At 34.2% G+C, this 13,513-nt stretch overlaps 2 protein-coding genes across 2 annotated transcripts in view; both read left to right on the top strand.

The window, feature by feature from the left end:
- Window positions 1–777: 777 nt before the first annotated feature.
- Window positions 778–13,513, top strand: part of LOC111637239 (tyrosyl-DNA phosphodiesterase 2-like) — a 21,341-nt gene continuing 8,605 nt past the window's right edge. Inside the window, exon 1 of the mRNA XM_023382683.1 lies at window positions 778–865. The gene's annotated coding sequence lies outside the window, so the exon portion shown is untranslated. The remainder of the gene's footprint in view (window positions 866–13,513) is intronic.
- LOC111637234 lies at window positions 6,921–8,243 on the top strand. Its single transcript, XM_023382676.1, has one exon. The coding sequence runs from the start codon at window positions 6,921–6,923 to the stop codon at window positions 8,241–8,243; it is 1,323 nt and encodes a 440-aa protein (XP_023238444.1).

The raw sequence follows: 13,513 nt of genomic DNA, 5'->3' as shown, positions 1-13,513 counted from the left end.
AGTAGCTTGTTTTTGACTACTTTCGTGAGTTTGCCGATATTTTACGTTCTACTTCAGAGTATTTACGGAATTTTAGCCGCTTTTCTTATTAAAATAGCAAGCAGTTTCTTTTCTGGAATGAATAAAAGAAAAAAGGCGATTATTTTAATAGAGCTGGCGAAAATACATGAAAAGATAAAATCTTCGATAAAATGAAGAATTAAAATCCCACAGGTATTCGTGAGCCTGAATAAGCTCGATCAATTTCGATTCTGTAAAAGTATTAATCCTCTGACTATCCGCCATGATGATGAACTATTTTCAATGTTGTCACTGTATGACGTGGCATAAAGGCGTTTGTTGATTGGATGCGCGTTTGCAATCGTCGCGAGTAGAACAAACTTTTTGTTTCTAGTTGCGATTGCAGTCGCGCCGGTTTTCGAGAGGGATTACCAGTTAACGGAAATAGCCGTTGCGGTTGCAGTCGCCTGCGCGGCTGGAAATCGCATAGTGTGACCAGGGCTTAAGGATTTATCGACCTGTCCAGATTCTGATCCTAGGTCCCCTAGAGCAGTAGGCGCTCCCTTGATCGCTTGACCATTCGGTCGTCAAACCGTCAGACTAAGTAGTGAATTAAAGTAGCTATTACGTAACAACCATTAATATCTTTATGTAAAATATACATTTTATTTTTAAACCGATTTACATCAATAAATATGAAATTCATTTATTTATTTATTTTTTATTATATAATAAATTTTTATAATACTGTATTTGTAAATTTTGAAATTTTTCGAACGAAGAGCCTCTACCGTCAAAAATTGGCATTAACGTAGAAAAGATCTGAGAAGAACACGTTCGATTATATTCTATTTACTGTTAGAAGGTGAGGTATTTACCTATTTTCTTGATGCTTATACTAAAAAATCGATTAATTTCATTTTTCTATAAACAAATAATGATTGAACACGTTATTGTCATGAAAATTTCACTATTCAAGTTTCAAAAATTTTATTTTTAGGCGAGACAGTTTTGGTTTAAAACTTTCGGTTAAGCGCGCTGCCATTTTAAATTTCGATAAATCCCCAAAGTTCAGGAAATTAATTCAATTAATGCCTTTTTTAAAATATTTTTTTAGGTGTATTTCATGCATAAAAGTGCTTACAAATGCAATGTAATATATTAATAAATTGTTAATTTGACTTAAGCACCTTTAAGCACGAATTCTTAGATGCCATTTATATTACGTGAATGTCAATTAATGTGGGTTTTATTAATTAATTTCATTTAAGTTTAACTGCAGCAAATGCTGAAAAACAGAAGCAATATCTTTCCTGCATGTGCGTCAAAATCTAATTTAAATGGCAGTGTCATCAATGATCTGTGTACTGATGTCTAATGATGTGCTGATCTTGGCACCGCTAACTTTTGAATCTGTACTTTCGTTGTTGACTGGTTGGACCTTCGACTTTATTTAGCATAGGAAGTGTAGGGAGTTGACTGCCTGTGTCATGTAATCTTTGGCCAGCTCTTGCTGAGTAGCTTGTTTGGCAACATATACAGGCTTGAAATTTTGTTTGTGAATCAATTTGTTCAAAAAGTGAGTAGTTCAAAAACTGAGGATTGACTGCAGTTTGTTGAGGATTGATTTGGTAATTGGGATCACCTTTGTACTGATGTCAATTGTGAGATTACAGTTTGTTCCATTGATATAACAGTATTAATATTTGATTTGTGGTATTGTGTGAGTGCACTCATTTAATGTCTGTTGAATGAATATGACCATGTTTCTTGTTGTTAGAATATCTACCTAAAGTTGTCTTCCTGTTTTTATTGACACTTGTTCTTAAAAATCCTTTTTCTTTGCTTCTCAAAGATTTTTTGCAATGTATTCAGATTATTATGAGTTTATGGATAAGGTATTTATGTTGTGATGGAGATCATCTTGATTGTGGATATGTGGATCAAATTGATATGTACAGTACAGTACATTCTCTGCCTTGCTGGTGATCTGGGGCTATATATATTCTAGTCACTTATCTCTGGTCTCATTTTCTAGAGATAGAGATTCTGGGTAGCTTATAATGATCTCATCTTTGTTGTTGATGTCTTGATGTTACTAGGTTGATAATATATGTTTAGGTTATCTGCACACTCAACACAATATAGAATTTTAACTTAATGAAATTGTAAAATTTTCGAAAATACAGAGTACAAAATTATAGATCACATGATGAAGAAAACCCAAGATTCAAATAAAGCATGTAGTTTTGACAAACATTTGTATTTGTAAACTTTAAAGAATTAAAAGCTAGTTGCTTTCTTTCTTCAGTAACATATCACACAAGGAACCAGTTGTTTATGTAATTTTTATTAAAGGAAATGCATTTTGGGTCTTAATGACCCCTCTTCAGTCTTTAGACTTTACAAAAAAAAAAAAAGAGAGAGAGAGAGAGAGACATGGGTTACATTATACAGAATAATACATATAATATTTTAAAATTTTTAAAAATAATTTACTGATTTTGTTGGTTACAATTGACATTAGATTAGAGAGTATGTTGGGTAATTGACTTGATAATCAGTTTACTAGGGTTACTTCAGGGTTCAGATCATCATTGAGTATGCGGTTGCATCTTGCAGAATGCAGTTGTATCTATATGGGAGGGCAGGGTAGCTTCACCAGATGGTCTAACTATTAGTGACATCTGGAAACACCTCCTCCCTAACAGGTAGTATCCACATGTGATTCTATCCCACCCCACCTCCCCAGATGGCCTCCATCAGGTGAAGCTACCCTCTCATATAGATACAACTGCACTCTGCAAAATGCAACTGCATACTCAAAGATGATCTGAACCCTGCAGCAACCCTAGTAAACTGATTGCCATGTCAGTTGTAACCAACAATCAACCATATAAGTTATTTTAAAAAATTTTGATAAAATATTATATGTATTAAAATTATTCTTTCAATCACTATATCAGTGTATTTCTATTAATAGGACTTATCACACTGGTGTATAAGATTACAGCCTCACAGTTACACAGATTAAAATTGTTTTATTTTACAATTACCTGATTGTAATTGTAAAATAAAACAATTTTAATCTGTGTAACTGTGAGGCTGTAATCTTATACACCAGTATGATAAGTCCTATTAATAGAAATACACTGATATAGTGATTGAAAGAATAATTTTGATTAAATTAAGGACATAGATGCATATTAATTATATTATATGTATTACAGTATTCTGTATAATGTAACCCATGTCTTCTTTATCTTCGCCTTTTATCGTGTTTATATGGGGTCAGTGTTAACTTCTTTAATAAGTTTTTTCTATTTCTCCCTATCAAGAGCTTCTTCTCTCTTAAGTCTCCTTTGGTTCAAGTCTTCTTCCACCTTATCTTCCAATGCATCTTTGGTATTCCTCTTAATGTAACCCATGTCTGTCTCTCTTTTTTTTTTGTAAAGTCTAAGGACTGAAGAGGGGTCATTAATTAAGACCCAAAATGCATTTCCTTTAATAAAAACTACATAAACATATACTGTTTCTTGTGTGATATGCTACTGAAGAAAAAGCCACTAGCTTTTAATTCTTTAGTCTACAAAAACCAGTAACAGAAACCTAATTAAATTATTAAATTTCTATTTGTTTTATAATGTTTTATGCATTGTAATGTCAAAATGTTTTGGATAACATTTTCTCTTAACAATTAGAAGTTTTAATAATTTAAGTTAGAAAAGCATGTGTACTTAGTTAAGAGAAAATTGAATGGCAGTATTTTTAAAAATATTTAGAGAGATGAATTGCTAGAAGTACATAATAACATCATATTCAATGCTTCAGTAATTGATGTAGAATCATTTTAAAAAATGGAATCAAGTGGAATCATTTTAAAAAATGGATCCCAAGTGAAATGTAAAGTGGCCACTTTAGAAAAAGATCAAAAGTGCTACTTATGCTAGACAATCTCATTAGAGAACATTCTCTATCTTGGAAAAGATTATTTCAAGATAGAGAATGTTTTCTAATGAGATTGTCTAGCCTGAGTAGTATCCAGTCATCCATACTGCATCTAATGAAATTGAGGTTTTAGACAAAAGGTGAATATCTGTTCGTCTGTGGAAGACAAGCGAATCTTTGAGAAAAAAGTCATCCAGAATTACATTTAGTGAGAAATGGTGCTCTCTCAAGACAGACAAATGTTTAGCCAATTGGCAACCAACAGACCAAGCAACACTCTCAAAGACACGAGGTGGTGACCGGAATACAGCCTGTTCTCTTGATTTTGATGAAAATAGTTTTTGTTACAAGATATAATATAAGAAGACAAAACTTTGACTGAGCAATTTTGAGGGGGGGGGAAGATTTGTCCAAGGAAACACTTCTTATCTTTGATAGTTTCTGGACTGACTTATTTTTACTATCTGGTCAATTTTGTCATTATGTTGTCTACACTAGGGTTTACTCTACAGTAGTGTTGTCTGACTGTTCTATTGTTGCTAGTCTGCCTATCATAACACATCATTGTCAGTGAGTTTCTCTATTATTTCTTCTCACAACCCTATTCCAATCATTTCTTCAAATGTATGAGGGTTGATTTGATTGCTTGATTTTGGCATTTAATTTCTGCAAAAATTGTAATCTCTCTTTATTCTGATTTGCAAGTTTGATAGTTATAACATTTCTCTATCTCATTCATCAGCACTGAGTGGTTCCAGCAATAACTCAGAAGCCAGGGCTTATAGTCAAATAGCATGTGTGTATATATCCTTATCAGGTAACTGGATGTAATTATGAAATTTCTGAATGTGTAAAGAATATGGCTCTCATTTGAATCAATGTATTAGAGATTGTTTGAATTTGTCATAGGTCATAAGGGTTTTAACTGCCCAATTGTAACCATAGGATATCTTAAACTAGCAACTAGCCCAATTAATTTGCATTTTGCAGTGCTGAGATAATGCTGCTAGTTCATCTAGAGCAGTGTTCCACAACCTTTTTCTACTTGCGGCACACCTATGACTCGACATGATTCAACAAGGCACACCAAAATGTTATTCCCCTCAAAAACATATGATATGATACTATTAATAGAATTTTGTAATGCCATAAACCTATTATTATTATGTTGGGTTTAGTGGGTTATACTCTGTTGACACCGGTGGCTATGTACTATGCCAGACCAGAGTCAAAGCATAGCAACCAAAAAACACTAAATTTAACCCGGCGTGAATGAGGTGAGAAATTGTTACACCAGCTATGAGGTGGGTAGGAGATACCCGAAACTTTGATGCCGAAATTTATATAATATAATTGTGTATAAAGTATTTTTTCACTTGGGATAATAATAGTATCTATTCAACAAGATGAATAAATAAAATATTATGTTTAAGATTGAAAAGCATGTTTTCTTTAATTGAAATAACAAAGTGTCTATATTTTCATTGAAAAAGTACAAGTTTTGGTACTTTAACATTTTTTCGTATAAAATTCTAACAAAATTACAACTTCTTTGGTTAATCAACATAACTATAGTATCTTTTAATTATGAAAATAGAAAAAAAAACTAAAAGGTCTTATGAGATCAATTTGCACAGCACCAACATTACACCTACAAATCAGCACAATCTCCACACACAAAAATCGCATACTTCATACATTTTGGCTTCTCACACTTCGAACAGCAATGTTTTGTTTTCCTATCTGTTTTTTAGTACACTCACCATACCTGACATATTTATTAGCCATTTTTTTGGAAACAGGTAATGAAGGTTCTCACAGTTGATCAGTAAACACTTTTTGAGTTTCCTTGGAAGATGTATTTTTTTGTCTAATGCGAAGACTATCATTTGAGAAATCTAGATATAAATCTAAAAATACTATAAATAACTTACATCGATATAAATCCAGCAAAATTTAATAAAATAAAAATGTTTTCAATCGTTTTTCAACGATCATCCTCAGTTACCAAAAATAGAACAGTAAATATTGAACATAAAATGCGTTCAAAATAAATATAAAAATAAAAATTAACGAAAAGCGCCCTAGNGCGTTCTGCCGGTATCAATGGGAGATACACATGAGCAAAGGTGGCTGGGGTACATCACACCCAACCTAATAGTCGGTGTTACATTTTTGAGTTGACAGTAAGTTTATGACTTATATTTATTTATAGTATATAACCAAAATGTACTGGAGGTAGAATAAGTGGAAAAATAAATTACACTGATATAAATCCAGCAAAATTTAATAAAATAAAAATGTTTTCAATCGTTTTTCAACAATCATCCTCAGTTACCAAAAATAGAACAGTAAATATTGAACATAAAATGCGTTCAAAATAAATATAAAAATAAAAATTAACGAAAAGCGCCCTAGCGGACAAACTAATGAAAAATTAACAAATAAACTAAATAAATAGTGAAAAATTAATAATTGTAAAAGGACCTCCACGCAGTGGACAATGAGTCGGCGTCTCTATGGTTTATACAACCGGTTTTCATGTGCGCTTTATAGATTTCCAACCTCTCCAGATGTTTGATCGTTTGCCTATTAGTCGTCGCTTTTATAATTGATGCTTGATCCCATTGCACGTCTATATCCTGTTGCTTTGTGTATGATGCCAACACAGTGTTATCACGGTTCCTATCGATTGTGTATTTATGTTCCTTGATCCTTTGCTTTAGACCACGCATCGTCACACCCACGTAAACTAGCCTGGAATCAAATCGTTGATCTTCTAAAGGTACCGAATATATACTAGTTGTTGAATTCCGATCCTTTCTTTTTATCGTTTTTATATAAGCTTATAAAAACGGAAGATGATCTTTACAAACAGGACCCTAATCTGCTAACAAATGTCAATGAAAGGTAGTTAATTTATCACAGTCTTACGAAAGAAATTTAAAGCATACATACGTCAAAAAGATTAAATGGATATTCTGATGCCAGAATATTACTCCACAAAAGAAGCGGGAGTTAAGTATCACAGCGTGAGACAGCATTGTTTCGGTCCTCTTTATGCTCCGGCTCCATTACTGCATCCGGAGACCCTCATTCCAGATATTGAGCTCATCATTAAGGATATGAATAGCACGGATCAAGATGTTATTCGATGGAAAAACAAATTCTGCACGGTGCAAGAGAGGAGCAATAACATAAACGCAAGATGTTTTCACCTTAACTTGAAGAAATCGCGCCAATGGTTACTACAGAATAATGTTATATTCACAAGGGCGGATAAATCGAAAGAAGTGGTACTACTAAAACGTTCTAATTACAACGAGAAGCTGAAAGAATATATTACAAACACAGAGTGCCAGTCTACTCCCGTCAACTTCTTGGATACTTTGCAGCATAGGGTTAAGAGATTCACCTCCACTGCTTTAGCACGACGTTTACACATGCAGAATTCTACGATCCTCGCTCCAAGAACACCTAGATTATTTGCATTTGCAAAGATGCATAAACCGGGTAACCAGCTACGTCTGGTCATTGATAAATGTGGCTCCCCAACATTCTTGATTGAAAAGCAGTTAGTCAACTTCTTCCGTGCTAGAGACCACCTACATCCGTTTTCTATTTCCAACTCACTGCAGCTTGTGGAGAGTCTCAGAGACACTTCTCTTACAGACAAGGAATGTATGACTGTATTCGACTACAAATCCTTGTACCCTTCGATAAAATTACCTCCTTGCTTCTGTTCTGTAAGGGATTTTTTATTTGCCAATATAGAAAATGCTCCATCTTATCATGCTCATATCCTGGAATTAGCGTATTTAATTTGTTACACATTGTTTTTTGAGTTTGAAGGAAATATCTTCTTACAAGGAAGAGGCGTGCCTATGGGTAGTCCTACATCTTCAATCCTTTGCAAATTGGTTTTGCGTCAGCTTGAAAACACCATCCTACCCGAATTTCAACAGCAGATCATTTTGTACGCCAGATACATTGACGACATATTCGTACTTTGGCACGAAGAACCTAACCTACAATATTTTTTAAACAAGATCAACAATAACCCTTATGGTTTAACTTTGCAGCTTGACAGAAGAGCCACTCCAGTGTTAACTTCCTGGACATTTCCATTACATGCAAGCAAGGGGAGATCTGGACCGATATTTACCGTAAACCCTGCTTTCAACCCGTTATCATCCCATGCCAATCAATCGATCCCAAGTATATCAAATTGGCGGTTTTCAGATCATGGATTAAACGTGCTTACACACATTGTACAAGTTTTTGCGACACGATAAGGGAGCTAAAGAACATTTTTGAGATAGCCCAACTAAACGGATATCCAAAGGAAGAAATAGAGAATCTTATTTCATCCTTCCAATCCACTGCACAGCATTCTCCCAAGATTGACTGTAATAAACGAATAGTGCTTAATTACATCCCATTTTTGAACAAGATATACAGATCTATTGCCTACAGATATATAGATCTACAGATCTATATACAGGTCTAATAACATACACATTGTATACTGGCGCAATCCCACTATTTTCAAACTTTTGAGAAACGATAAAAAGAAAGAGGATCGGAATTCAACAACGAGTATATATTTGGTACCTTTACATGATCAACGATTCGATTCCAGGCTAGTTTACGTGGGTGTGACGATGCGTGGTCTAAAGCAAAGGATCAAGGAACATAAATACACAATCGATAGGAACCGTGATAACACTGTGTTGGCATCGTACACAAAGCAACAGGATATAGACGTGCAATGGGATCAAGCATCAATTATAAAAGCGATGACTAATAGGCAAACGATCAAACATCTGGAGAGGTTGGAAATCTATAAAGCGCACATGAAAACCGGTTGTATAAACCATAGAGACGCCGACTCATTGTCCACTGCGTGGAGGTCCTTTTACAATTATTAATTTTTCACTATTTATTTAGTTTATTTGTTAATTTTTCATTAGTTTGTCCGCTAGGGCGCTTTTCGTTAATTTTTATTTTTATATTTATTTTGAACGCATTTTATGTTCAATATTTACTGTTCTATTTTTGGTAACTGAGGATGATTGTTGAAAAACGATTGAAAACATTTTTATTTTATTAAATTTTGCTGGATTTATATCAGTGTAATTTATTTTTCAACTTATTCTACCTCCAGTACATTTTGGTTATATACTATAAATAAATATAAGTCATAAACTTACTGTCAACTCAAAAATGTAACACCGACTATTAGGTTGGGTGTGATGTACCCCAGCCACCTTTGCTCATGTGTATCTCCCATTGATACCGGCGGAACGCTAAACTCAACACTGTGCCTCGCCCCCCACTCCCTTACCTCCAGCTACTGTGACAACATGATTTGTGTGGCAACAATAACATTAAATAATCTGTGTTTAAAATCTCGGGTATGACATACCCAACCTCACTCACGCCGAGTTAAATAAGTGTGTCAGTGTCTATATTCAGGAAATCCTAACAATTTGGCATGTATTCAATATAGTGGCCTTCTGTAGTGTGATGTATGTATTTCTATTCAATTGTAATGTTCCCAGGCTTTTGTGTAGTGTGTGTGGTATCACACCTGTACAGGAGATAAGCACCCTATCCATCCTCCACAGATGCCTCATTTCCTGGGAGAGTTCTGTGTACTTGCTAATTTTTTCAGTGCATGTATTTTGTACATTGTGAGTGTTTGGAATGCCTATATCTATAATGTATGTGATTTTATTGTGTTTGTCAATGAGTGTGATGTCTGGTCTGTTGTGGTAAATTGTTTTATCTGTGATTATGGCTCTGTCGTAGTACAGTTTGTGTGTGTTGTTTTCCAATACTGTCTGTGGAATGTATATGTAGTATGGTTCATGGATGTCTAATAATTTGTTTTTCTTTGCAAGCTCTTGGTATATTATATTTGCTACTTGATTATGTCTGTGTAAATAATCTGTCTGTGCCAAGAGCTTGCAACCAGAAGTGATGTGTTGTATAGTTTCTGGCATGATGTGACATTTTCCACATGTGTCATTTGTGAGTGTTGTATCTTTGAGTATGTGTTTTCTGTAGTTTTTAGTATTTATAACCTGATTCTGTATGGCAATCATGAATCCTACCGTCTCCTCAAAGAAGTATCCCCGATCTAACAAGCTGTTTGACGCAGTTTTGTCAACAAAATTTTGGGCCAGGTCATAACGATGCCTGCCATGGAGTGCCTTTCGAGCCCATGATTGCTTGATGGTGTCTATGCTTTTTATATGTTGTGTCAAGTCTGTATGATGTGAGTGTAAGTTTAATGGTGTGTTATTTGAGTCTGCTAGAGTTACTGCTTTATGTAACTGTGATGTTTCTTGTTTCCTGTAGAAAAACTCTCGCAGTGACTGTATTTGTTTGTAATGAAGGTTAACTATGTTGATCAGGCCACGTCCGCCATCTTTACGTGGAAGGATTAATCTTTCTATGGAGATTTAGGATGATGATGTTTATGCTTAGTAAGTGTTGTTTTTGTTTTCATTTGGAGTTGCTCAAGATCTGTATGAATCCAATGTATAACTCCAAACGAATAAGTGAGTACTGGGACGACATATGTGTTTATTGCTTTAACATCATCTTATCATCTGTATTCATCAGTGAATGAAATACAAGCATAAGAAACACAACAACTGTGATAAAAATATATAAATAAAACTTGAAATTAATAGAATATGTAAAAGTTCACATCACACCAGTTGTGGAACACTGATCTAGAACATCAAAAAAGTGTGATTTTGCTCTCTTGGTTTGCCTGGGTATATGGGAATCATACCATCTAACTGAAAAAAATGCCACCAGCTAATTCACTTGCACATGTCTGAGAGGATGACGCCTTTCTTCTCTCCATCATTATCAAATATGACTTTGGAATCACACTCTTCTGATACTAGAGGTCTGCCCCTTTTGTTTTGGGCAATTTTCAGTTAGGCCTGGACAATCAGCCTGTGTGAACCTCACTTAATAGTTTAATGTCCTTTTTGTAAATTTTTGTCCGATGAAGATAATTATGATTAATTCTTTTGAAGACAAAGTCCTTTCCATAAAAAATAGGAATCACCATTTATTAACTTTGTGTTCCAGACATTACATTTTTGGCAACTGATCTTTTCTTTTAGGCTACTGGCTGCCAAACAGTCCTTTAAAAAAAACACAAAAATATCCAATTAAAAATATAAACATTTTTTAAAAAACAGGAACTGGTAATGTTTGGACGTTTTCTATTTTCCATCATACTTTCTTGGGGTTGTTTCAGCTTTTATCTACAACAAAATAAGTGCTGGTAAAATGCAGATGAGGAAAGCTGGTCCCTGATGACAATACTTTAGAATTCTTTTTGTAAATTTTCGTTTGATGGAGATAATTATGATTAAGTTTAATTATGAAAAGTGAATGTTATATGGGTCTAACAGAGTGGCTGCTGATGCAATTTAGTGAATAATCTCTTCATTTTCTCTAATCAAATAGAAGATTACAACCATTCCTCTGAATTCATGAGAGATAGGTTTACAAATATATTTCTTTAAAAAATAAACAATGTTATACTAATCTCAATGGGTCTCCTCAACGACATCAGTGAGTAGCAACAAAGATGGTTGATGGTAATGGAGGATGGTTTGCTTGAATGGTCACTGGATATGGCTGGATGGCTTTTTTGATGTCTACCCACATGTGTCAGTGTTACAAATTCCACTAAGTGTGTCTCTTTTCACTTTTGTTCTCTTGGGCTTTTTATCACCAATTTTTATTGGTGGTTAGTCCAGTGGCGTAGTGAACGTAACTGGCGCCCAGGGCACGACACTTTATTGGTGCCCCCTCCCCTTCCAGAAACACATATAGTTTGTCTTGGAGACCATTTGGGTACCCCTCTGCGAGTGGCGCCCAGTGCATGATACACATCCTTGCATCCCCTTGCTACGCCACTGGGTTAGTCCAAATTTGAGAAGTTTTGTTTTTCCAACAGAGATTTGAAATGCTGAATAATGTGCATCATCACAGTAGGATGAGTTTAATAGTACAGTAGAACCTCGAATTGGGGACTGGGGTTGGTCGGATAACCGAAAAGTATGAAAAAATCCATTATTAGTGTAGTATATTATTATATCCCATGTAATTAGTATATTAGTATATCGCTATTAACCTATTTTGCGTTGAATTTTCATCGATGTTAAGCCTAACAAAAATTTTTTAAAATAATAATCGTCGCTATTGTATCGTTAAAAATTAGAAAATTAAGCTTCGTTTAAATACTGGCTCCCTTTCATGGTCGAATGAGTGTTGCCAGCTAAAACACGTAAAAATAATATTAAAGTAGCCAAGACATAGCCAAATATTGTAGCGCCACACCACTAGCGGACATTTGAAATTTGCCGACTAGGACAGTCGGTTAACCGAGGGGTCGGTTGATCGGGGGGCGGATAATCGAGGTTCTACTGTAATATATGACAGATTTCTAGGTACAGTTCCATTTGTTATACAACTTTTATATTAAAAAAAAAAACAACAACAAAGTTAGAATTTAAAGTCTATGATTTTGTAATATTGCAGACTGTACATAATTTCCTAGTGAGGGAAAAGAGTTAAAAGAAGTAAAACTCATAATGAAATCTTATTTAAAAGATTACAGCATTTTGAACAAAATTAACAGAAAATAATTTTAATATCGATAATAAAATTATTTTGTGTAATTTTTCAGAGTTTATTATATTATTTTTACTGGACAAAGGAAATTATTTGTAAAACAAAGTAAAATCATACAATAAACAACCAAAATCAAAACAATTGCACTTTTTTATTTTCACTCTTGATTTCCATACTTGAGAGAGTTAATAAACAGCTGAAATCAGATTAGGGGGTTGCCAGTGAACACGGGTGAACAGGTTTCTACATTACAAAGTTTAAAAAATAAAACAAAAAGGTAATCTCATCTTTAGTTTTAATTTTGTTAATTAATATTTTATATTAAATTTAATTCAAAAATTGGAATTATTTTTAATGTTAGAATAAGATAACAGTCTAATATTTTATATTTTTGTTTTATTGTTTTATATTTTACTACTAGCCCGGGACGCCCCCTAGTGGGCGTTGTTTACAAATTTCCATGAAGCACGGTTCCTTTGACTTTTTTGTTCCTATCAATATGCTGTACAGCTCTGTTAAAGTCCCAATGGTAAGATTAGGTGAAGAGGTGGCGACCCCCCAAACTGTAGCCCCTTGTGCGAACAATAAAGGCAAAGGAACCATACCCCTACTCGCGACCCTTCGCGAGATATAAGCCCCTGAAATAATAAATTCATATTACAAATATACTGAATTATTTATATTGTTATATTGACCAAATAATAATTTATTGCCAAATGAATAATAATAATTCATATTGTTAATTTATATAAGAATTAAAATTGTTAATTTGAATGTTTGAAATATGACACACGATAGGGGCGCCTCTAGTGTCGGTTGTCAAACGGTTACGGGACGGACGGACGGAAGGAAGGAAGGACGGACACCTGTTGAATGGGTTATATATATAGAT

This window comes from Centruroides sculpturatus, unplaced genomic scaffold (genome assembly GCF_000671375.1).
Source record: "Centruroides sculpturatus isolate CEXI.00-Female unplaced genomic scaffold, Cexi_2.0 scaffold1130, whole genome shotgun sequence".
Lineage (NCBI taxonomy): Eukaryota > Metazoa > Arthropoda > Arachnida > Scorpiones > Buthidae > Centruroides > Centruroides sculpturatus.
This window is presented reverse-complemented; position numbering and strand designations above follow the sequence as displayed.

Coding starts and splice junctions, on each gene's coding strand:
- LOC111637234 (XM_023382676.1), top strand. CDS start 6,921: ATGGATATTCTGATGCCAGAATATTACTCCACAAAAGAAGCGGGAGTT.